Source organism: Gadus chalcogrammus, chromosome 11 (assembly GCF_026213295.1).
Source record: "Gadus chalcogrammus isolate NIFS_2021 chromosome 11, NIFS_Gcha_1.0, whole genome shotgun sequence".
In the NCBI taxonomy this organism is placed as follows: domain Eukaryota; kingdom Metazoa; phylum Chordata; class Actinopteri; order Gadiformes; family Gadidae; genus Gadus; species Gadus chalcogrammus.
In genome coordinates this window covers 26,805,193-26,829,528 of record NC_079422.1, presented here as the reverse complement: position 1 = coordinate 26,829,528, position 24,336 = coordinate 26,805,193, and the positions used below count along the sequence as shown (strand labels likewise).

The window sequence follows — 24,336 nt, the reverse complement described above, 5'->3', positions numbered from 1 at the left end:
CAAACAGAAGAGTTCCCCAGAGAGCAACCTGGAGACAGAGACACACTGATAAAACCCAGTACAGGTCTGGTGCTCCAGGTGGCCACAGGACCACGACTTTAAAGGAGGGAAACTTAGTGTTTCATTACAGACTGGATCCTCTTTATATATTTATAGATATATAGATATTGGCAAGTCAGATGATCCTTAATTGGTTGAAGATCAAACAGATATTGTGATTAATGTTGAAACCCAAGCCTCTGAACACAAGACAACTCTCCAGAACCAACGAGCAGAGCCAACGATTCAAACGTTAACAAACATATGTGGATATAAAAGTAGGGGAACACAAACCCCTGTTACCGTGGAGACGCCCCCACAGGACCGCACAGACCCCGCCCACAACGGAAAGTCAAATAAAAAGAACATGGAGGCTGAAACCATCAAGAACCGGCGGAGAGCGGAGAGCGAAATGAATGGAGCGCCGATGCAGACATTTATACGGTCCCAAGGGCCCCTCTCTGGTGAGGGCCCCTCTCTGATGAGGGCCCCTCTCTGGGGGGCTGAGGGCCCCTCTCTGATGAGGGCCCCTCTCTGGTGAGGGCCCCTCTCTGGTGAGGGCCCCTCTCTGATGAGGGCCCCTCTCTGGGGGGCCCCTCTCTGAGGAGGGCCCCTCTCTGGGGGGCTGAGGGCCTCTCTCTGGTGAGGGCCCCGCTCTGGTGAGGGCCCCTCTCTGGGGGGCTGAGGGCCCCTCTCTGGTGAGGGGCCCCTCTCTGGTGGGCTGAGGGCCCCTCTCATGGTTGGAACAACATCCCATCTCGCTTATCATCGTTAAACATATCCCAGATCCATTTTAAACCGATTTCTCCTTTAAGGAACAGGCGTGGGGACCCAGCGCTGGACAGACGGGGAGGCAGAGACGTGGTAAAAGGAAACGAGGTTATTGGGACACGGGGTAGTAGGTGACAAGCTGGGGCGAAGCATGCGGTAGTCAGGCAGGGCGAGGGTTCAGCGTCAGGCTAGACAGTCAGACAGGCAAGGACTCAATGATAGGCGGGTAGTCAGGCAGGCAGGGATTCGGTGACAGGTAGGCAGAGTGACGGACGGAGAACTAGGGAAGAGGGGAGGGGGTAATCAAGAGAACGGGAACACTGAACTGGGTCTAGAGAACGCTGGTAGGATCGATACGAACTGGGTAGTTGTAAACGACGAACTGGCGCCGGCTGGATGGAGATCCCCGGCTGAGTAGGAAGTGGAGATTGATGATTGAAGACAAGTGTGACGGAAGAATGAGGTACAGTGGCGTCAAGTGGCCACTAGATGGGGGTGTTCGACCGCGTAGCAGGACGTGGCGTGACACAGGGTAAACTCAATATTAAATCACAAAACATACTAGAACACATACCCTGGGCATACAGGGAGCGGGTTGTTTTTGTGAAGACTGTAAAGAAAAATACAACCCTCAGAAATAGTCAAGACATGTCAGTTGTTTTTGTATAGCTCTTAATCCCAGTTACAGTTTTTTGTTAAATATTGTGTTTCTTACTTTTTAAAACATATCAACATATTAGAATTACAGCGCATGAATGCACCCAAAGCCAGAGTGAAAGTTGAAACGACAGTGAACCGTGTGTCCGTGGGGGCGGAGCCAGGTGGTAGGGGCGGAGCCAGGTGTTAGGGGAGGAGCCAGAGGAGGGGACGTCATGTTCAAGAAACGAAACTTAAGGATCATAGAAACCAAAGCCATCCAACGCGGAAGCAGTTCTCTCTTTCAGGAGGAAAGAAGCATTTTGGAAAACATCGTCTGACACAGAAACCACAACAAGGTGAGTAAACCAGCACAACTTTGAGAAAGATTTTAACCTCTCTTCCCCTTATTGAATTAGAACAATAATGGAATATCTCAATACATGAACTTTGTCTTCTAGGATGGCCTCTGCTAACACTTCCTGGTCTGAAGAGAACTTTTCCTGTCCCATCTGTCTGGATGTGTTCAGCAGCCCAGTTTCCACACCGTGTGGACACAACTTCTGCAGAACCTGCATTAATAAATTCTGGGATGAACAAGTCCAGTGCAAATGTCCTATTTGTAACAAGATTTTCGACACTAGACCTGATCCACAGGTCAATATCTTTGTATCAGAGATGGCTGATCTGTTTAGAACGACCGTACGAGTAAAGGAGCAGCCTTGTTTTGAACCAGGAGAAGTTCCCTGTGACGTCTGCACTGGGACCCAGCTGAAGGCTGTGAAGTCCTGCCTAATGTGTTTTATGTCTTACTGCCAAACCCACCTGGATCCACATCAGAGAGTCGCAGGCCTGAAAAAACATCGGCTGGTCGAGCCTATGGACCGTCTGGAAGACAGGATGTGTAAGAAACACGACCGACTTCTGGAGCTCTTCTGCCAGACTGAACAGGAGTGTGTGTGTCAGTTCTGCACAGAGGGTGACCACAGGTCCCATCCTGTTGTACCTCTAAAGGAGGAATATGAAGTGAAGACGGCCCTGCTGGGGAAGATAGAGGCTGAAGTTCAGCAGATGATCCAGGAGAGAAAACTAAAGATTAAGGAGATCAAAGACACAGTAGAATTTAACAACAAAATCGCAGACGGAGTGATAGCCGATGGTGGGCAGGTCTTCACTGCTTTGATGCGTCGCGTTGAAAAGTGCAGAGATGATTTCAACCAAACAGTTAAAGAGAGACTGAAAACCACAGAGAAACAAGCTGAAGACCTCATCAAAGAGCTGGAGCAGGAAATAGAAGATCTGACCAATAGAAGCTCAGAGGTGAAGCCACTCTCACACACTGAAGACCACCTCCACTTCCTCCAGGCCTTCAGATCCCTGAAGGATCCTCCACCCACCAGGGACTGGACCACGGTGGAGGTCCGTCCTCCTTCATACGTAGGGACCTTGAGGAGATCCCTGGATCAGCTGGAGGAGACGCTGAACATGGAGATGAAGAAGCTGCGTGATGCTGAACTGAAGAGGGTCCAGCAGTATGAAGTGGATGTGACTCTGGATCCTGATACAGCTCATCACAGACTCATCCTGTCTGAGGATGGGAAACAAGTACATGATGGAGATGAAGAGGAGGAACTCCCAGACAACCCTAAGAGATTTACAGGGTATAGATGTGTTCTCACGAGGCAGAGCTTCTCCTCAGGGAGATTTTACTTTGAGGTGCAGGTTAAAGACAACACTGAATGGGGTTTAGGAGTGGCCAGAGAGTCCATCGACAGAAGAAGTTGGATAGGGTGGACCCCTAAGACGGGTTACTGGACTCTTTACTAAAACAAGGATGGGTTAGTATTTAGAGATGACCCTTCTGTCCGTCTCCCTCTGAGAGCTGGGCACCAGAAGGTGGGGGTGTTTGTTGATTATGATGAGGGTCTGGTCTCCTTCTATGATGTGGAAGCCAGGGTTCATATCTACTCTGCTACGGGCTGCGCCTTCACTGAGCCTCTCTATCCATTCCTCTGCCCAGGCCGCCATGATTATGGAGGTAACAACTCTGCCCCCCTGATCATCTCACCTGTCAATCAAACAGACTAGGACTTTTGTTTGATAATAAAATAAACAAACAACCAAAATAACTAATATTGTTTCCTGAATGGGAATCTCTACCATGGGAGATCTGAGAGAACTGCATTCATATCGTACTATTCACTGTTAATTAACAAAAGGTAACAAAATGCAACTTACACTGTGTACTATAAAAAAACATGAATCATTATAACTGATTAGACTACTCTTTAATGTTCAATGACTTCTTTCTGATCGTTTCAAAAGTTCAAAGTGTAAAATGTTATTTTTATTATTATTATTATTTTGATAGGGTTATGGTTAAGGGTTAACCCTAACAATTAGTGACAAGAAAGACAAGTCCTCTTGGAGGGTGACCGTGAGATAGTCTCCCATTACCACTACGGTGCGTTTTAAATACTGTAGTTGTGCTCGGTGAGAAATAAAATAATTATAACTTTTTGGTGAATCGAAAAGCGCCTTAAACTGTGTACATAACCATGTTGGCCCTTTAATGTTCTCATTCGCGTCTGGGTTAAGGAGCGACAACAACACACTACGACGTCCCTAATATTCTTCTTAGTTTACATGTGAACATCTGTACCGAATACAATACTAAACAATTCAAAAACAATAAACTACGAAATGACAAAGTCTTACCGTCTCTGATGTTTTCCTTTCCTCTGGGGTCCGCTTCGTACCTTCAAAGTAAAAGTTCGACCTACTCGCCAAGTCTAGCATCTGACCCGGGAAGGCGGTCAAAGGTCACCGCAGGGCCCATTAACCTTTTATTGTTGAATAAGGATGTCTAACTAATAATGATGACTTGCATTTGGGATACAACTTTTATAAAGAATCATTTACACGTTTAGAAAGGACAGGAACCGACGCTATGTGGGCGATGGACCAGGTTTATTATTTCATGTAAAGAGTTTTCAAAAAGACTGAAAACACATGCAGCGCCTAATAAAACATTTTTCATGACTTTAAAAATCAGACTGAGAGAAGAACTTGGGCACTGAAAGGGTGAGCAAACAGAAGAGTTCCCCAGAGAGCAACCTGGAGACAGAGACACACTGATAAAACCCAGTACAGGTCTGGTGCTCCAGGTGGCCACAGGACCACGACTTTAAAGGAGAGAAACTTAGTGTTTCATTACAGACTGGATCCTCTTTATATATATATATATATATATAATATATATATATATATATTGGCAAGTCAGATGATCCTTAATTGGTTGAAGATCAAACAGATATTGTGATTAATGTTGAAACCCAAGCCTCTGAACACAAGACAACTCTCAGAACCAACGAGCAGGAGCCAACGATTCAAACGTTAACAAACATATGTGGATATAAAAGTAGGAGAACACAAACCCCTGTTACCGTGGAGACGTCCCCACAGGACCGCACAGACCCCGCCCACAACGGAAAGTCAAATAAAAAGAACCATGGAGGCTGAAACCATCAAGAACCAGCGGAGAGCGAAGAGCGAAATGAAAGGAGCGCCGATGAAGACGTTTATACGGTCCTGAGGGCCCCTCTCTGGGGAGGGCCCCTCTCTGGTGGGCTGAGGGCCCCTCTCTGGTGAGGGCCCCTCTCTGGTGAGGGCCCCTCTCTGGTGAGGGCCCCTCTCTGGTGAGGGCCCCTCTCTGGTGGGCTGAGGGCCCCTCTCTGGTGGGCTGAGGGCCCCTCTCTGGTGAGGGCCCCTCTCTGATGGGCTGAGGGCCCCTCTCTGGTGGGCTGAGGGCCCCTCTCTGGTGAGGGCCCCTCTCTGTTGGGCTGAGGGACCCTCTCTGGGGGGCTGAGGGCCCCTCTCTGGTGGGCTGAGGCCCCTCTCTGGTGGGGGTGAGGGCCCCTCTCTGATGGGCTGAGGGCCCCTCTCTGGTGGGCTGAGGGCCCCTCTCTGATGGGCTGAGGGCCCCTCTCTGGTGGGGGTGAGGGCCCCTTTCTGATGGGCTGAGGGCCCCTCTCTGGGGGGCTGAGGGCCCCTCTCTGGGGGGCTGAGGGCCCCCAGGAGAACCAAAGCTAGAGTCTTTAGGGGGCGTCGGCCTCAGTCTCCCCTGTTGAGCAGGTCCTCTATGTAGGCGTCCAGCTCATCGTCTGTGTTGATGTCGATGTCCTGGAGGAGGTGGAGGAATCAGTGAGAGAGCAGTTTACCTTTTAGTTCACCTTAAACAATCAGTGAGAGAGCACTTTACCTTTTAGTTCACCTTAAACAATCAGTTAGAGAGCAGTTTACCTTTTAGTTCACCTTAAACAATCAGTTAGAGAGCAGTTTACCTTTTAGTTCACCTTAAACAATCAGTTAGAGAGCAGTTTACCTTTTAGTTCACCTTAAACAATCAGTGAGAGAGCAGTTTACCTTTTAGTTCACCTTAAACAATCAGTTAGAGAGCAGTTTACCTTTTAGTTCACCTTAAACAATCAGTGAGAGAGCAGTTTACCTTTTAGTTCACCTTAAACAATCAGTTAGAGAGCAGTTTACCTTTTAGTTCACCTTAAACAATCAGTTAGAGAGCACTTTACCTTTTAGTTCCTGTTAAAGGTACTGCTACTACAAAGTTAAAGGTCAAACATACTTTTTACTGGGAGAATGGTTCGGCCTCAAAGGGATTCTTGGTATTTTGCAGTTCATCTATACTATTAATGTTCGTGAGTTTTACAAAAAGACAATTCATCCATCCATACAGATCATTATAAGGATGTAGAAATGGTTTTAAACTATTTTTGTTTATTTTGATTCCATCTACCAATAAACGGTTTTGTTTGTCATTCTTCCAGCAGCCACTTGGGGCTCCGCCCCTTCAGGCTCCTCCCCCATCAGGCTCCTCCCCATCAAGCTCCTCCCCCCCGTCTCCCAGAGGTGCCCCGTCTCCCCTCTGAGCCCAGACTTTACCTCTTGCACTTTCTGCAGCAGAGAGACGATGTTGGCCCTCAGCTTCTGCAGCTTCTCGTCTGCCTCCTTGAGTTTGGTCTCGGCGTTGCTGCTCTTCTCCTCCACGGCCTTGGCTTTGGCGTCCGCCCGGCTCTGGTACGAGTTACACAGCGACTGCAGGCCCAGCTCGTACTGCTGGAAATACTCCTTCTGCAACCAGAGGATGGGGTTAGAGGGGCCGGGCCACTAGAGTACGGAGAGTAGTAACAGTGGTGGTAGCAGTGGTGGTAACAGTGGTGGTAACAGTGGTGGTAACAGTGGTGGTAACAGTGGTGGTAACAGTGGTGGTAACAGTGGTGGTAACAGTGGTAGTAACAGTGGTAGTAACGGTAGTAGTTAGTAGCAGCAGTAGTATAGTAGCAGTAGAAGTACGGTAGCGGTAGTAGTGATAACAGTAGTAGTATAGCAGGAGTAGTGGTAGGAACAGTAGTGTAGTAGCCGTCATGGTAGTAGTAGTAGTAGTAGTAGTACACAAATGTATACATTTAGATAAGAGTAAATAATACAAAAAAATAATTAACTATCCCATTACTAATTCCCAATCTGACCATCAGTCTTGGTACATATCCTAGTTCTACTGGGAGACTAGTCAGGTGGTCCGGGGGACGTCCTGAGATCAGAGCCTAGCCTGAGAACCAAGATGGCGGCCGGGGGAGGAGCTCACCAGAGGGAACGCCACCAGCTCCTCCGCCGTCATACCGTTCACATCGTCCTTAGGGATCCGGAAATCAGGAGGGAAGAAGTAACGCAACATCGTCCTGCAGAGAGGGAGAGACAGAAAGACAGACACAGACAGTAAGAGAGGAGACAGAGAGAGTGAACACAGACAGAGAGAGAGAGAGAGAGAGACAAAGAGGAGACAGAGAGGAGACAGACAGAGTGAACACAGACAGAGAGAGACAAAGAGGAGACAGAGAGGAGTCAGAGAGACAGACAGACACAGACAGTAAGAGAGGAGACTGAGAGAGTGAACACACAGAGACAGAGAGGAGACAGACAGACAGAGAGAGAGGAGACAGACAGAGAGAGAGGAGACAGACAGACAGACAGACAGACAGACAGACAGACAGAGAGAACACAGAGACAGGGCGAGAGAGCGACAGAGAGAGCGACAGAGAGGAGACAGAGAGAGGGAGAGAGAGAGAGCCCAAGGATACCAAAACAGCCCTCATCACTTGGACCGTCCCTCCTCTCCCTCTCTGAACCCCAGCCCAGCGTTGCCATGACGCCCCGGATGCTGACCTCATCATGGAGACCATGCTGCCGGTGACCTCGCGGCTGGTCCCCGGCTGGGTGGTGTCGGGCTCCATGCGGGCGGGGCCCTTCTCCGCCTCCTGCTGGGTGTCGGGAGTCTGGGAGACGGGCGACGCCGGCCGCATTAACCGCACGTCCTCCCCCCCCTTAAACACCCTGCACACACACACACACACACACACACACACACACACACACACACACACACACACACACACACACACACACACACACACACACACACACACACACCACACACACACACACACACACACACATTATGATCATAACAGGTATAACATGTAATCATTCATCCACAGGTTATGTTGATGAACGATGGTTTCTGCAGTGCTCGACTTATTTATGGGTCCCATCATGCCCTCTAGTGGCCTGGACGCCTACTGAAGCGTATTTAATCGTCTTTGTGTTCTTCTGTAGTTCTCTAAAACTCTGTGGGTGTGTCTCTGAGGGCCAGACCAGCACCAGGAGCAGGAACCAGGAGCAGGATCTCACCAGCGGTCTTTGGGCGTGGATCTCGGGACGTAGTCGAACTTGACCTTCCAGCAGACGCTCTTCTTGTTCACCTCCACTGCCACCACCTTCCCCGTGAACCACTCCATGTTCACCCGCACCTCCACCTGCATGCCCTTGTCTGCAGGGACACAGAGCATCAGTCTCTGCCCTCCAGAACCTGACCCGCTCTTCAGTGTGTTCTTAAGAACCTGAACCGTTCATCAGTCTCTGCCCTCCAGAACCTGACCCGCTCTTCAGTGTGTTCTTAAGAACCTGAACCCTTCATCAGTCTCTGCTCTCCAGAACCTGACCCGCTCTTCAGTGTGTTCTTAAGAACCTGAACCGTTCATCAGTCTCTGCTCTCCAGAACCTGACCCGCTCTTCAGTCTCTGCTCTCCAGAACCTGACCCGCTCTTCAGTGTGTTCTTAAGAACCTGAACCGTTCATCAGTCTCTGCTCTCCAGAACCTGACCCGCTCTTCAGTGTGTTCTTAAGAACCTGAACCGTTCATCAGTCTCTGCTCTCCAGAACCTGACCCGCTCTTCAGTGTGTTCTTAAGAACCAGAACCGTTCATCAGTCTCTGCTCTAAAGAACCTGATCCGCTCTTCAGTGTGTTCTTAAGAACCTGAACCTGAACCTGAAGATAGCCACTGGGCTAGCGTTTAGATCCAATATGGCCGCCGGTCTAGCGTCTAGATCCAAGATGGCCGCCAGGCTAGCGTCTAGATCCAAGATGGCTGCCGGGTGCGTCAGCCCCCTGGGTGGGGGGTGGGGGGGGGGAGCCACTGACCCGGTGCGCTGGCAGGCCGTCCAGCAGCAGCTCCGGTGGGCATCTGGCGGGTCCCCAGTTTGTCCTTCAGCCGCTGGACCTCGATGCCCTCCAGCCGGCCCTCGGGGTCCCGGCGGACCTCAGCGTAGAACAGGGACAGACCCCGGCTGCCCTGGGGGGGAGGAGTCAGACGGGGGGAGGAGTCCGACGGGGAGGGGGAGGAGTCCGACGGGGAGGGGGAGGAGTCAGGTGGGGGAGGAGTCAGACGGGGGGAGGAGGATTCAGACGGGGAGGGGGAGGAGTCAGACGGGGAGGGGGAGGGGTCAGACGACGGTTAGAGATGTTTGGGATCGCTGCACAAGAGGAGGTACTGATACTGATCTTTCACCTTGATAAAAAAGGGTTGTAACAACTTTTGGGGTGAATAGCATTTACTTTAGCATTTCCTTAGCATTACTTTAGCACTACTGTAGCATTTAATTTAGCATATCCTTAGCATTACTTAAGCTTTATTGTAGCATTTACTTTAGCGTTTCCTTTGCATTACTGTAGCATTACTGTAGCATTTACTTTTACACTACTTTGTATTATATCTTGTATCTCTTCCTTGGCTTCTACAATGCTGTAACACAAGAACTTCCCCTCCGGGGGATTAACACAGCGATAACTAATCTAATCTAATCTAAATATTGACCATGAATCAATCCCTTCTCTTTTCCAATGGCAGCAACATTTCAGTTTGGTTAAATGCTTCTACCATCGGACTAAACTGAAGGATTCTGTAAAATAATCTGCCAAAATAACGGGACTATTTCAACAGGCAAAACAAACAAAGCTAGACTGCAGAACATCTCTGAAGTCCCGTTAAAGAGGTCACATGACCGGCCACCAGGTGTGGGGTGGTTTACCGTTAAAGAGGTCACATGACCTGCCACCAGGTGTGGGGTGGTTTACCGTTACAAGCCGTTTTGGAAAACGACCCCTTATGACATCACAGGTGGGCGTGTCCAGCTGTCATAATAATAATAATACATTTTATTTAGAGGCGCCATTCAAGACACCCAAGGTCACCTTACAGAGCATATAGCAAAACAGAATAACACTCAAAAGAAGGGGGGGACCTCACTAACCACCACCAATATGTAGCACCCACTTGGGTGATGCACGGCAACCAATCGGCGCCAGAACGCTCACTACACACCAGCTTGGGGTGGAGAGTTAGGGATGAGGTGGAGAGTGAGGAAAATTCCCAGTAACATTCCGTCCAAGAAACATAGAAGACAGTGTGGGGAGACAGGACGGAGAGACTGTCAGGCGCTTGTTCACGGAGAATCATGCGGCCCGCATTATATAAGAAAGTTTCAAAGCTAAGACAAGAGGGAACGAGGGGGAAAAAAAATTGTCAATACCCCAAACTATGCTCCTGTATGGGGGGCACAGTGTAGGGATTAGCAAAAAAAAAAAACACCTCAACACATAAGCATCACATCAAAAACATCACAAACGCATATGGGAGGGGGGAAGGGAGTTGGGGAGGGGAGGTGTCACAACTCAGACACCGGGAGGCGGACGCAGCCAACAGGCGCATCACATCGCTCACGGCATACTGTGCTGCAACGGGGGGAGGGGAGGGGGGAGGGAGTCCAGTAGGCGGTGAGTCCAGGGGGTGTGTGTGTAATCAGTCTTCACGGGTCTGGGGGACGGCGGGCCGTACCGGGGGGGGATCCATGGCGGCCCCCCACCCGGCCCAGGGTGAGGGTCATGTCGGAGTCCGTGGCGGAGGTGGACCACTTGAAGCCGTGGAGCCGGTAGGACCCGTCCGGCTGGGGCTCGGCCAGCGACGTCCTCCCCGACTCGTCTGATCCTTACCTGGGGGGGCAGGTGTCTCCTGAGATACCTCCCTAGCAGAGGGTCTTCTAGAAAGGGGTTCTTCAGCTGAGGCTGGGCCTGGAAGAACAGACCGGTCCTGGACCTGGAGAACAGCGGGGGGGCGTGGGGGTCCCGGGCGGCGGCCTCGTCGGGGGCAGAGGTCCCTGGCTGGACGGCGCTGACCCCTCTGACCTGCAGGGCGGGTCTACAGGGGGGCTGACCCCGGAGGAGGAACCTCAGCCAGGCTGCACTCGTGGTGTGGTTCAGACGCATCGACCCGGCGGACATGTTGGTCAGAGCTGAGAGAGGGGGGGGGGGGGGAAGAGAGAGAGAGAGAGAGAGAGAGAGAGAGAGAGAGAGAGGAGAGAGAGAGAGAGAGAGAGAGAGAGAGAGAGAGAGAGAGAGAGAGAGAGAGACTTATTTTTTATGCTGAGTTGTTGGTTTGGTGATACCTGTTTGTGTTTGTGCGTTTCCTGTGTTTTTGTATAACAGGGAAATAAAGAACCATAGAAGATTCACACAGCCATCGTACCCAAATAGTGTGTTTTCCAGTGTTTTCATTTGGCTCAATCACACCTTGATAACCCTGAATAACAAATACAACTTAACTACGAAACCAGTCCGTCACTTCAGACTTTCACACTGTTTGTCCCTGGCACAGAAAGGCTACCCATAATGCACCATCAGTTATAGAGTGACATGGTTAACTGCCACGGCACATTTTAGATCTGTTTTGCTGTTTGTTTTTCTCTGTGCTGGCATTGACTGTGTTGTCTCTGAACAGGGAACCTGTTGGTCTGGTCCGTCTGCCCCACCCCGAGTCACATGATGCAGCGGCTTCATGAGGTTAGAGTCTGGGAGTTAAGCCTTATGGAACTACGTTACTAACTACTACTACTACTACTACTACTACTACGAACTACTACTATTGAGTTAACTAAGTTAACTCAATATTAAATCACAAAACATACTAGCACATATACCCTGGGCATACTGGGAGAAGCTTGTTTGTATGAATACTGGAAAGAAAAATACCAGCCTCAGGAAAAGTCACGTCAAGTGTTTTTGTATTGCTCTTAATCCCAGTTACGGTAGAAAATCACCATTAAATCACAAAATGTCTCTAGTATTTCACCAGCTCTTGGTCTGTGTTTTGTCATTTATGGTGTTTCAAACACATTTGAAAAAAAATCAACGTATTTGAATTACAACGCATGAATGCACCCTAAGACAGGGTGTGAAAGTTGAAACGACAGTGGTCCGTGGGGGCGGAGCCAGGTGTTAGGGGAGGAGCCAGGTGTTAGGGGAGGAGCCAGGGGAGGAGCCAGGTGTTAGGGGAGGAGAGGAGAGGACGACTTGTTCAAGAAACGAAACTTAAGGATCATAGAAACCAAAGCCATCCAACGTAGAAGCAGTTCTCTCTTTCAGGAGGAAAAGGAAGCCTTTTGGAAAACATCCGTCGACACAGAAACCACAACAAGGTGAGTAAATCAGCACAACTTTAGAAAAATGGTGAACCTTCCCCTTATGGAATTAGAACAATAATGGAACATCTCAATACATGATCCTTGTCTTCTAGGATGGCCTCTGCTAACACTTCCTGGTCTGAAGAGAACTTTTCCTGTCCCATCTGTCTGGATGTGTTCAGCAGCCCAGTTTCCACACCGTGTGGACACAACTTCTGCAGAGCCTGCATTAATAAATTCTGGGATGAACAAGTCCAGTGCAAATGTCCTATTTGTAACCAGATGTTCGACACTAGACCTGATCCAAGGTCAATATCTTGTATCAGAGATGGCTGATCTGTTTAGAACGACCGTACGAGTAAAGGAGCAGCCTTGTGTTGAACCAGGAGAAGTTCCCTGTGACGTCTGCACTGGGACCCAGCTGAAGGCTGTGAAGTCCTGCCTAATGTGTTTTACATCTTACTGCCAAACCCACCTGGAGCCACATCAGAGAGTCTCAGGCCTGAAGAAACATCGGCTGGTCGAGCCTATGGACCGTCTGGAAGACAGGATGTGTAAGAAAACACGACCGACTTCTGGAGCTCTTCTGCCAGACTGAACAGGAGTGTGTGTGTCTGTTGTGCACAGTGACAGACCACAAGTCCCATCCTGTTGTACCTCTAAAGGAGGAATATGGAGTGAAGACGGCCCTGCTGGGGAAGATAGAGGCTGAAGTTCAGCAGATGATCCAGGAGACAAAACTAAAGATTAAGGAGATCAAAGACATAGTGGAACTGAGCAACAAAGACGCAGACGGAGTGATAGCCGATGGTGGGCAGGTCTTCACTGCTCTGATAGGCTGTGTTGAAAAGTGCAGAGATGATTTCAACCAAACAGTTAAAGAGAGACTGAAAACCACAGAGAAACAAGCTGAAGACCTCATCAAAGAGCTGGAGCAGGAAATAGAAGATCTGACCAATAGAAGCTCAGAGGTGAAGCCACTCTCACACACTGAAGACCACCTCCACTTCCTCCAGGCCTTCAGATCCCTGAAAGGATCCTCCACCCCCCAGGACTGGACCACGGTGGAGGTCCGTCCTCCGTCATACGTAGGGACCTTGTGGAGATCCCTGGATCAGCTGGAGGAGACACTGAACATGGAGATGAAGAAGCTGCGTGATGATGCTGAACTGAAGAGGGTCCAGCAGTATGAGGTAGATGTCACTCTGGATCCTGATACAGCTCATCCCCAGCTCATCCTGTCTGAGGATGGGAAACAAGTACATGATGGAGGTGTGAGGAAGGTACTCCCATACAACCCTAAGAGATTTATAGGGTATACATGTGTTCTCACGAGGCAGAGCTTCTCCTCAGGGAGATTTTACTTTGAGGTCCAGGTTAAAGACAAGACTGCATGGGGTTTAGGAGTGGCCAGAGAGTCCATCAACAGAAAAGGTGGGACAGAGTGGACCCCTGAGAACGGTTACTGGACTCTTTACTACAACAAGGATGAGTTGGTATTTAGAGATAAACCTGGTGTCCGTCTCCCTCTGAGAGCTGAGCTCCAGAAGGTGGGGGTGTTTGTTGATTATGATGAGGGTCTGGTCTCCTTCTATGATGTGGAAGCCAGGGTTCATATCTACTCTGCTACGGGCTGCACCTTCACTGAGCCTCTCTATCCACTCCTCGATCCATGGTATCAGGAAGGAGGTACAAACTCTGACCCCCTGATCATCTCACCTGTCAATCAAACAGACTAAGACTTCTGTTTGATAATAAAATAAACAAACAACCAAAATAACTAATGTTTCCTGAATGGGAATCTCTACCATGGGAGATCTGAGAGAACTGCATTCATATCGTACTATTCACTGTTAATTAACAAAAGGTAACAAAATGCAACTTACACTGTGTACTATAAAAAAACATGAATCATTACAACTGATTAGACTACTCTTTAATGTTCAATGACTTCTTTCTGATCGTTTCAAAAGTTCAAAGTGTAAAATGTTATTTTTATTATTATTATTATTTTGATAGGGTTATGGTTAAGGGTTAACCCTAACAATTAGTGACAAGAAAGACAAGTCCTCTTGGAGGGTGACCGTGAGATAGTCTCCCATTACCACTACGGTGCGTTTTAAATACTGTAGTTGTGCTCGGTGAGAAATAGAATAATTATAACTTTTTGGTGAATCGAAAAGCGCCTTAAACTGTGTACATAACCATGTTGGCCCTTTAACGTTCTCATTCGCGTCTGGGTTAAGGAGCGACAACAACACACTACGACGTCCCTAATATTCTTCTTAGTTTACATGTGAACATCTGTACCGAATACAATACTAAACAATTCAAAAACAATAAACTACGAAATGACAAAGTCTTACCGTCTCTGTTGTTTTCCTTTCCTCTGGGGTCCGCTTCGTACCTTCAAAGTAAAAGTTCGACCTACTCGCCAAGTCTAGCATCTGACCCGGGAAGGCGGTCAAAGGTCACCGCAGGGCCCATTAACCTTTTATTGTTGAATAAGGATGTCTAACTAATAATGATGACTTGCATTTGGGATACAACTTTTATAAAGAATCATTTACACGTTTAGAAAGGACAGGAACCGACGCTATGTGGGCGATGGACCAGGTTTATTATTTCATGTAAAGAGTTTTCAAAAAGACTGAAAACACATGCAGCGCCTAATAAAACATTTTTCATGACTTTAAAAATCAGACTGAGAGAAGAACTTGGGCACTGAAAGGGTGAGCAAACAGAAGAGTTCCCCAGAGAGCAACCTGGAGACAGAGACACACTGATAAAACCCAGTACAGGTCTGGTGCTCCAGGTGGCCACAGGACCACGACTTTAAAGGAGGGAAACTTAGTGTTTCATTACAGACTGGATCCTCTTTATATATATATATATATATATATATATATATATATATATATATATATATTGGCAAGTCAGATGATCCTTAATTGGTTGAAGATCAAACAGATATTGTGATTAATGTTGAAACCCAAGCCTCTGAACACAAGACAACTCTCAGAACCAACGAGCAGGAGCCAACGATTCAAACGTTAACAAACATATGTGGATATAAAAGTAGGGGAACACAAACCCCTGTTACCGTGGAGACGTCCCCACAGGACCGCACAGACCCCGCCCACAACGGAAAGTCAAATAAAAAGAACCATGGAGGCTGAAACCATCAAGAACCGGCAGAGAGCGAAGAGCGAAATGAAAGGAGCGCCGATGAAGACGTTTGTACGGTCCTGAGGGCCTCTCTCTGGGGAGGGCCCCTCTCTGATGAGGGCCCCTCTCTGATGGAGGCCCTCATCAGAGAGGGGCCCTCACCAGAGAGGGGCCCTCAGCAGAGAGGGCCCCTCTCTGAGGAGGGCCCCTCTCTGGTGGGGGCCCCTCTCTGATGGGGGCCCCTCTCTGATGGGGGCCCTCATCAGAGAGGGACCCTCTCTGGTGAGGGCCCCTCTCTGATGAGGGCCCCTCTCTGATGAGGGCCTCCATCAGAGAGGGGCCCTCATCAGAGAGGGGCCCTCACCAGAGAGGGCCCCTCTCTGGTGAGGGCCCCTCTCTGGTGAGGGCCCCTCTCTGGTGAGGGCCCCTCACCAGAGAGGGGCCCTCTCTGATGGGCTGAGGGCCCCTCATCAGAGAGGGGCCCTCACCAGAGAGGGGTAGTGGTAGTAACAGTGGTAGTAACAGTGGTAGTAACAGTGGTAGTAGTAGCAGCAGTAGTAACATTAGTAGTATAGTAGCAGTAGAAGTACGGTAGCGGTAGTAGTGATAACAGTAGTAGTATAGTAGCAGTAGAAGTACGGTAGCGGTAGTAGTGATAACAGTAGTAGTATAGCAGGAGTAGTGGTAGGAACAGTAGTGTAGTAGCAGCAGTAGTAACAGTAGTAGTATAGTAGCAGTAGAAGTACGGTAGCGGTAGTAGTGATAACAGTAGTAGTATAGTAGCAGTAGAAGTACGGTAGCGGTAGTAGTGATAACAGTAGTAGTATAGCAGGAGTATTGGTAGGAACAGTAGTGTAGTAGCCGTCATGGTAGTAGTAGTAGTAGTACTAGAAGTAGTAGTAGTAGTAGTACACAAATGGATACATTTAAATAAGAGTAAATAATACGAAAAAATAATGAACTATCCCATTACTAATCCACAATCTGACCATCAGTCTTGGTACATATCCTAGTTCTACTGGGAGACTAGTCAGGTGGTTCGGGGGACGTCCTGAGATCAGAGACTGAGGACCAAGATGGCGGCCGGGGGCGGAGCTCACCAGAGGGAACGCCACCAGTTCCTCCGCCGTCATACCGTTCACATCGTCCTTAGGGATCCGGAAATCAGGAGGGAAGAAATAACGCAACATCGTCCTGCAGAGAGAGAGAGACAGAGACAGAGACAGAGACAGAGAGAGAGAGAGAGAGAGAGAGAGTGAACACACAGAGACAGAGAGAGACAGACAGACACAGACAGTAAGAGAGGAGACAGAGAGAGTGAACACACAGAGACAGAGAGTGACAGAGAGAGACAGAGAGAGAGGAGACAGAGAGAGAGAGAGAGAGGAGACAGAGAGAGAGAGAGAGAGAGAGAGCGAGAGCGAGAGCGAGAGCGAGAGCGAGAGCGAGAGCGAGAGCGAGAGAGAGAGAGAGAGAGCCCAAGGATACCAAAACAGCCCTCATCACTTGGACCGTCCCTCCTCTCCCTCTCTGAACCCCAGCCCAGCGTTGCCATGACGCCCCGGATGCTGACCTCATCATGGAGACCATGCTGCCGGTGACCTCGCGGCTGGTCCCCGGCTGGGTGGTGTCGGGCTCCATGCGGGCGGGGCCCTTCTCCGCCTCCTGCTGGGTGTCGGGCGTCTGGGAGACGGGCGACGCCGGCCGCATTAACCGCACGTCCTCCCCCCCCTTAAACACCCTGCGCACACACACACACACACACACACACACACACACACACACACACACACACACACACACACACACACACACACACACACACACACACACACACACACACACACACACACACACACACACCAGGTATAACATGTAATCATTCATCCACAGGTTATGTTGATGAACGATGGTTTCTGTAGTGCTTGACTTATTTATGGGTCCCATCATGACCTCTAGTGGCCTGGACGCCTACTGAAGCGTATTTAATCGTCTTTGTGTTCTTCTGTAGTTCTCTAAAACTCTGTGGGTGTGTCTCTGAGGGCCAGACCAGCAACAGGAGCATGAACCAGGAGCAGGATCTCACCAGCGGTGAGGAGTCAGACGGGGGGAGGAGGAGTCAGACGGGGAGGGGGAGGAGTCAGAAGACGGTTAGAGATGTTTGGGATCGCTGCACCAGAGGAGGTACTGATAATGATCTTTCACCTTGATATAAAAGGGTTGCAACTACTTTTGGGGTGAATAGCACTTACTTTAGCATTACCTTAGCATTACTTTAGCACTACTGTAGCATTTACTTTAGCATATCCTTAGCATTACTTAAGCTTTATTGTAGCATTTACTTTAGCGTTTCCTTTGCATTACTGTGGCATTACTGTAGCATTTACTTTAGCATTACTGTAGCATTTACTTTAGCATTACTTTAGCATTACTGTAGCGCTTACTTTATCATTTCCTTCGTATTACTGTAGCATTTACTTTAGCACTACTCTGCATTATATCTTGTATCTCTTCCTTGACTGCTGCAATGCTGTAACACAAGAATTTCCCCTCCGGGGGATTAACCCAGAGTTATCTAATCTAATCTAAATATTGACCATGAATCAATCCCTTCTCTTTTCCAATGGTGGCAGATTTTCAGTTTGCTTAAAGGCTTCGACCATCGGACTAAACTGAAGGATTCTGTAAAATAATCTGCCAAAATAACGGGACTATTTTAACCGGCAAAACAAACAAAGCTAGACAGCAGAACGTCTCTGAAGTCCCGTTAATGAGGTCACATGACCGGCCACCAGGTGTGGGGTGATTTACCGTTTGGAAAACGACCCCTTATGACATCACAGGTGGGCGTGTCCACCTGTGACGTCACCTGGTGGCATGTCACGGGGCCGTTAACAGACGACAGGTCTGGATCTGCGGGGACGGCGGGGCCGTACCGGGGGGGTGGATCCATGGCGGCCCACCACCCGGCCCAGGGGGAGGGTCATGTCGGCGTCCGTGGCGGAGGTGAACCACTTGAAGCCGTGGAGCCGGTAGGACCCGTCCGGCTGGGGCTCGGCCAGCGTCTCCGTGCCAGCGGCTGGACGGAGGGAAGGGAACGAGTCAGACCGCGGCGTACGCTACCGACCGCGGCGTACGGTACCGACCGCGGCGCACGCTACCGACCGCGGCGCACGCTACCGACCGCGGCGCACGCTACCGACCGCGGCGTACGCTACCGACCGCGGCGCACGGTACCGACCGCGGCGCACGGTACCGACCGCGGCGTACGCTACCGACCGCGGCGTACGCTACCGACCGCGGCGCACGCTACCGACCGCGGCTCACGGTACCGACCGCGGCGTACGCTACCGACCGCGGCGCACGGTTCCGACCGCGGCGCACGGTACCGACCGCGGCGCACGGTACCGACCGCGGCGTACGGTACTGACCAGCATATCGACCGCAGGGACAGACATCGGGGGGGAAACGATATTCAAGATAGGGGGGAGAATAAATCATAACGTATCAATTACACTCATTTTTTGGCCATCTCAACCAGCCAGGAAGCCGTATTAATAAACATCACTGCAACGGAGAAGGACAACGTGAAAAGCTAAATAAAATGTACTACAATAAAAACTAAATACAGACAAATTACTTTATTGAACTATTGTTAGGCTCCTTAAGATTGGACTCAAACCGTCCGGATAAAGTAATATAATACAGATAAAGATATATAATACAGATAAAGATATATAATACAGATAAAGTAATACAACACAACTTTGTCACTCGTCTCTGTTGGCGTTTACGAGGCAGGATGACGAGTGGAGCTCCGACTACTGACCCACGTCCGATCCGCCCCTCCGCTCGGTCATCCACTGGCCAGACGTCCAGAACCGCTCGGGGTCGCGAGAGGTCAACCTCCTGTAGGCGGAGTCAACGGCCGGCGGCACCCCGAGAGACTGCGGCGCGCCGTGATTGGTTAACGAACAAACTGCTTCACGATCCACTTATACACAACATTCACTAATAACTATTACAGTTATCACTATTATTATTACTGCACTTGTGTCCCCAGACGGTCACTAGTGGAACAGTGTGCAGCTCAAAGAGCAGAGAGGTGAATCGATCAGTATCACACCTGGATGACCTTGGCCGCTCCGTCGGTCATGGCCAGAGGACAGGTGAACAGACCGGACGACGGGGAGTAGAGGAACAGCTTACTCACCTGGTGGACGCGACTACAGACAGACAGGCAGACAGGCAGGCAGGCAGAGAGAAGGAGAGACGGAGAGACAGAGAGACAGAGAGAAGGAGAGACAGACAGAGAGAAGGAGAGACCGACAGAGAGACGGACAGAGAGACAGAGAGAAGGAGAAACAGACGTGGCCATGATAACCAGGATCTTAAATATGGTGTAACCTCAGACTAGAGTTTCACACTTGACCCGTTCATAAAGGGATGCAAATCTGAATATTAATATCAGATGTACCTTCTTCATCCCGGATGGGAAACATGGGAATCACCGCAGAACGTACCGAGCAGTAACACAAAAGAGACGCAGCATGTAAACGAGAGTTGGATTCCCCTGACCTCCATTCACCACACGACCTCTCGTAGCCGATGGCAACCAGCCCCTCCCTGGCAGACAGCTCTTTCATGCGCTGCCAGGCGGGCGAGGTCACGATGTGGTCCACCCTTCTACCCCAAGGGTCAAAGGGGACGAGCCTGGGGGGGTTGACCTCACACTCTCGCCCCCAGGCGTCCACCTCACCTGAGATCCTCTCCCCAAACGCCTGCAGGTCTGAGAACACGGCCTGCTGGAGACACACAGAGCATCTAGCCTCATCCTTTGTGTTAGTCATCACTTACTGACTACATCAACGTTTCCAATGTGTTGACCACACTATTCAAACACTGCCTAGCCTTCAGCAGCGTCTGATCCTTACCTGGGGGGGCAGGTGTCTCCTGAGGTACCTCCCTAACAGAGGGTCTTCTAGAAAGGGGTTCTTCAGCTGAGGCTGGGCCTGGAAGAACCGACCGGTCCTGGATCTGGAGAACAGCGGGGGGGAGTGGGGGTCCCGGGCGGCGGCCTCGTCGGGGGCAGAGGTCCCTGGCTGGACGGCGCTGACCCCTCTGACCTGCAGGGCGGGTCTACAGGTGGGCTGACCCCGGAGGAGGAACCTCAGCCAGGCTGCACTCGTGTTGTGGTTCAGACGCATCGACCCGGCGGACATGTTGGTCACAGCTGAGAGGGAGGGAGGGAGGGAGGGAGGGAGAGAGGGAGAGAGAGACTTATTTTTTGGGGCCGTGTTGTTGGTATGTTGATACCTGTTTGTGTTTGTGCGTTTCCTGTGTTTGTGTGTATAAAGAACCATACATGATTCCCACAGCCATCGTACCCAAAAAGTGTTTTCCAGTGTTTTCATCTGGCTCAATCACACCTTGATAACCCGAAATAACTAGAACTAAACTACGAAACCAGTCCGTCACTTCAGACTTTCACACCGTTTGTCCCTGGCACATAAAGGCTACCCATAATGCACCATCAGTTATAAAGTGACATTGTTAACTGCCACGGCACATTTTAGATCTGTTTCGCTGTTTGTTTTTCTCTGTGCTGGCATTGACTGTGTTGTCTCTGAATAGTGAACCTGTTGGTCTGGTCCGTCTGCCCCACCCCGAGTCACATGATGCAGCTGCTTTATGAGGTTAGAGTCTGGGAGTTAAGCCTTATGTAACTACCAGGGTGTTAAGGAACAGGGCGAGGGGACCCAAGCGCTGGACATGGGGAGGCAGAGACAGGGTAATAGGAAACAGGGTTTATTGGGACACGGGGTAGTAGGTGACAAGCTGGGGCGAAGCAGGCGGCAGTCAGGCAGGCGAGGGTTCAGCATCAGGCAGACAGTCAGGCAGGCAGTCAGACAGGCAAGGACTCGATGATAGGCGGGTAGTCAGGCAGGCAGGGGTTTGGCAACAGGTAGGCAGAGTGACGGACGGAGAACAAGGGAAGAGGGGAGAGGGTTATCAAGAGAACGGGAACACTGAACTGGGTCTAGAGAATGCTGGTAGGACCAATACGAACTGGGTAGTTGTAAACGACGAACTGGCGCCGGCTGGATGGAGATCCCCGGCTGAAGTAGGAAGTGGAGATTGATGATTGAAGACAGGTGTGACGGAAGAATGAGGTACAGTGGCGTCAAGTGGCCACTAGATGGGAGTGTTGGACCGCGGCGCGTAGCAGGACGCGGCGTGACACAGGGTTAACTCAATATTAAATCACAAAACATACTAGCACACATACCCTGGGCATATAGGGAGCGGGTTGTTTTTGTGAAGACTGTAAAGAAAAATACAACCCTCAGAAATAGTCAAGACATGTCAATTGTTTTTGTATAGGTCTTAATCCCAGATACAGTGTTTTGTTAAATATTGCGTTTCTTACTTTTTAAAACATATCAACATATTTGAATTACAGCGCATGAATGCACCCAAAGCCAGAGTGTGAAAGTTGAAACGACAGTGAACCGTGTGTCCGTGGGGGCGGAGCCATGTGTTAGGGGAGGAGCCAGTTGTTAGGGGAGGAGAGGAGGGGACGTCTTGTTCAAGAAACGAAACTTAAGGATCATAGAAACCAAAGGCATCCAACGTAGAAGCAGTTCTCTCTTTCAGGAGGAAAGAAGCATTTTGGAAAACATCGTCTGACACAGAAACCACAACAAGGTGAGTAAATCAGCACAACTTTAAGAAAAAGTTTGAACCTTCCCCTTATGGAATTAGAACAATAATGGAATATCTCAATACATGAAACTTGTCTTCTAGGATGGCCTCTGCTAACACTTCCTGGTCTGAAGAGAACTTTTCCTGTCCCATCTGTCTGGATGTGTTCAGCAGCCCAGTTTCCACACCGTGTGGACACAACTTCTGCAGAACCTGCATTAATAGATTCTGGGATGAAAAAGTCCAGTGCAAATGTCCTATTTGTAACAAGATGTTCGACACTAGACCTGATCCACAGGTCAATATCCTTGTATCAGAGATGGCTGATCAGTTTAGAGCGACCGTACGAGTAAAGGAGCAGCCTTGTGTTGAACCAGGAGAAGTTCCCTGTGACGTCTGCACTGGGACCCAGCTGAAGGCTGTGAAGTCCTGCCTAGTGTGTTTTATGTCTTACTGCCAAACCCACCTGGAGCCACATCAGAGAGTCACAGTCCTGAAGAAACATCGGCTGGTCGAGCCTATGGACCGTCTGGAAGACCGGATGTGTAAGAAACACGACCGACTTCTGGAGCTCTTCTGCCAGACTGAACAGGAGTGTGTGTGTCAGTACTGCACAGAGGCAGACCACAAGTCCCATCCTGTTGTACCTCTAAAGGAGGAATATGAAGTGAAGACGGCCCTGCTGGGGAAGATAGAGGCTGAAGTTCAGCTGATGATCCAGGAGAGAAAACTAAAGATTAAGGAGATAAAAGACACAGTTGAATATAGCAAGAAAGACGCAGACAGAGTGATAGCCGATGGTGGGCAGGTCTTCACTGCTTTGATGCGTCGCGTTAAAAAGTGCAGAGATGATTTCAACCAAAAAGTTAAAAAGAGACTGAAAACCACAGAGAAACAAGCTGAAGACCTCATCAAAGAGCTGGAGCGGGAAAGAGAAGATCTGACCAATAGAAGCTCAGAGGTGAAGCGGCTCTCACACACTAAAGACCAGCTCCACTTCCTCCAGGCCTTCAGATCCCTGAAGGATCCTCCACCCCCCAGGGACTGGACCACGGTGGAGGTCTGTCCTCCGTCATACGCAGGGACCTTGATGAGATCCCTGGTTCAGCTGGAGGAGACACTGAACATGGAGATGAAGAAGCTGCGTGAAGCTGCTGAACTGAAGAGGGTCCAGCAGTATGAAGTGGATGTGACTCTGGATCCTGATACAGCAAATCCCATACTCATCCTATCTGAGGATGGGAAACAAGTACATGATGGTGGTGTAGTGAAGAAACTCCCAGACAACCCTAAGAGATTTACAGGGTATACATGTGTTCTCACGAGGCAGAGCTTCTCCTCAGGGAGATTTTACTTTGAGGTCCAGGTTAAAGACAAGACTGCATGGTGGTTAGGAGTGGCCAGAGAGTCCATAGAGAGAAAAGGTTGGACAGGGTTAAGCCCTGAGAACGGTTACTGGACTCTTTACTACAACAAGGATAAGTTGGTATTTAGAGATAACCCTGCTGTCGATCTCCCTCTGAGAGCTGAGCTCCAGAAGGTGGGGTTGTTTGTTGATTATGATGAGGGTCTGCTCTCCTTCTATGATGTGGAAGCCAGGGTTCATATCTACTCTGCTACTGGCTGCACCTTCACTGAGCCTCTCTATCCACTCCTCTGTCCATGGTATCAAGGAGTTACAAACTCTGCCCCCCTGATCATCTCACCTGTCAATCAAACAGACTAGGCCTTTTGTTTGATAACAAAATAAACAAACAACCAAAATAACTAATGTTTCCTGAATGGGAATCGTACTATTCACTGTTAATTAACAACATTGTGTAACAAAATGCAACTTACACTGTGTACTATAAATAAATATGAATCGATATAACTGATTAGACTATTCTTTAATGTTCAATGACTTCTTTCTGATCGTTTTTTAAATACAATTAGGTTAGTTGAAAGTGTAAAATACGACAAAGTCTTACCGTCTCTGTTGTTTTCCTTTCCTCTGGGGTCCGCTTCGTACCTTCAAAGTAAAAGTTCGACCTACTCGCCGCCAAGTCATGCATCTGACCCGGGAAGGCGGTCAAAGGTCACCGCAGGGACCAGAGGGGTAGGGGGGGGGAAGGAGCCCGGGGCCCCTCCCATAAACCGTTTAGGGT

At 49.5% G+C, this 24,336-nt stretch overlaps 4 protein-coding genes across 5 annotated transcripts; 3 read left to right on the top strand and 1 right to left on the bottom strand.

Annotated features, from left to right (window-relative positions):
• The first annotated feature begins 1,678 nt into the window (after positions 1-1,678).
• Positions 1,679-4,175, top strand: LOC130391419 (E3 ubiquitin-protein ligase TRIM39-like). Its single transcript, XM_056601548.1, has 2 exons — positions 1,679-1,805; positions 1,908-4,175. The coding sequence occupies exon 2, from the start codon at positions 1,909-1,911 to the stop codon at positions 3,271-3,273; it is 1,365 nt and encodes a 454-aa protein (XP_056457523.1). The 5' UTR covers positions 1,679-1,805; position 1,908; the 3' UTR covers positions 3,274-4,175.
• Positions 4,176-5,485: 1,310 nt separating this feature from the next.
• Positions 5,486-24,280, bottom strand: LOC130391413 (acyl-CoA dehydrogenase family member 11-like). 2 transcript variants are annotated; one of them, XM_056601542.1, is made up of 12 exons: positions 24,160-24,280; positions 20,419-20,717; positions 20,063-20,286; positions 19,611-19,710; positions 19,314-19,431; positions 18,421-18,563; positions 9,003-9,153; positions 8,212-8,350; positions 7,687-7,854; positions 7,109-7,202; positions 6,406-6,594; positions 5,486-5,628 (listed from the first exon to the last, which is right to left on the bottom strand). In XM_056601542.1, exons 2-12 carry the CDS (start codon positions 20,704-20,706, stop codon positions 5,560-5,562), a joined length of 1,683 nt encoding a protein of 560 aa, XP_056457517.1. In that variant the 5' UTR covers positions 20,707-20,717; positions 24,160-24,280; the 3' UTR covers positions 5,486-5,559. The 2 variants fall into 2 exon arrangements, with proteins under 2 accessions (XP_056457517.1, XP_056457516.1); XM_056601541.1 differs by having other exon boundaries at positions 20,063-20,289; positions 24,160-24,279.
• Positions 12,643-14,659, top strand: LOC130391416 (zinc finger protein RFP-like). Its single transcript, XM_056601545.1, has one exon. The coding sequence runs from the start codon at positions 13,039-13,041 to the stop codon at positions 14,053-14,055; it is 1,017 nt and encodes a 338-aa protein (XP_056457520.1). The 5' UTR covers positions 12,643-13,038; the 3' UTR covers positions 14,056-14,659.
• LOC130391415 (E3 ubiquitin-protein ligase TRIM39-like) lies at positions 21,348-24,035 on the top strand. Its single transcript, XM_056601544.1, has 2 exons — positions 21,348-22,192; positions 22,292-24,035. The coding sequence occupies exon 2, from the start codon at positions 22,293-22,295 to the stop codon at positions 23,913-23,915; it is 1,623 nt and encodes a 540-aa protein (XP_056457519.1). The 5' UTR covers positions 21,348-22,192; position 22,292; the 3' UTR covers positions 23,916-24,035.
• Positions 24,281-24,336: the final 56 nt, after the last annotated feature.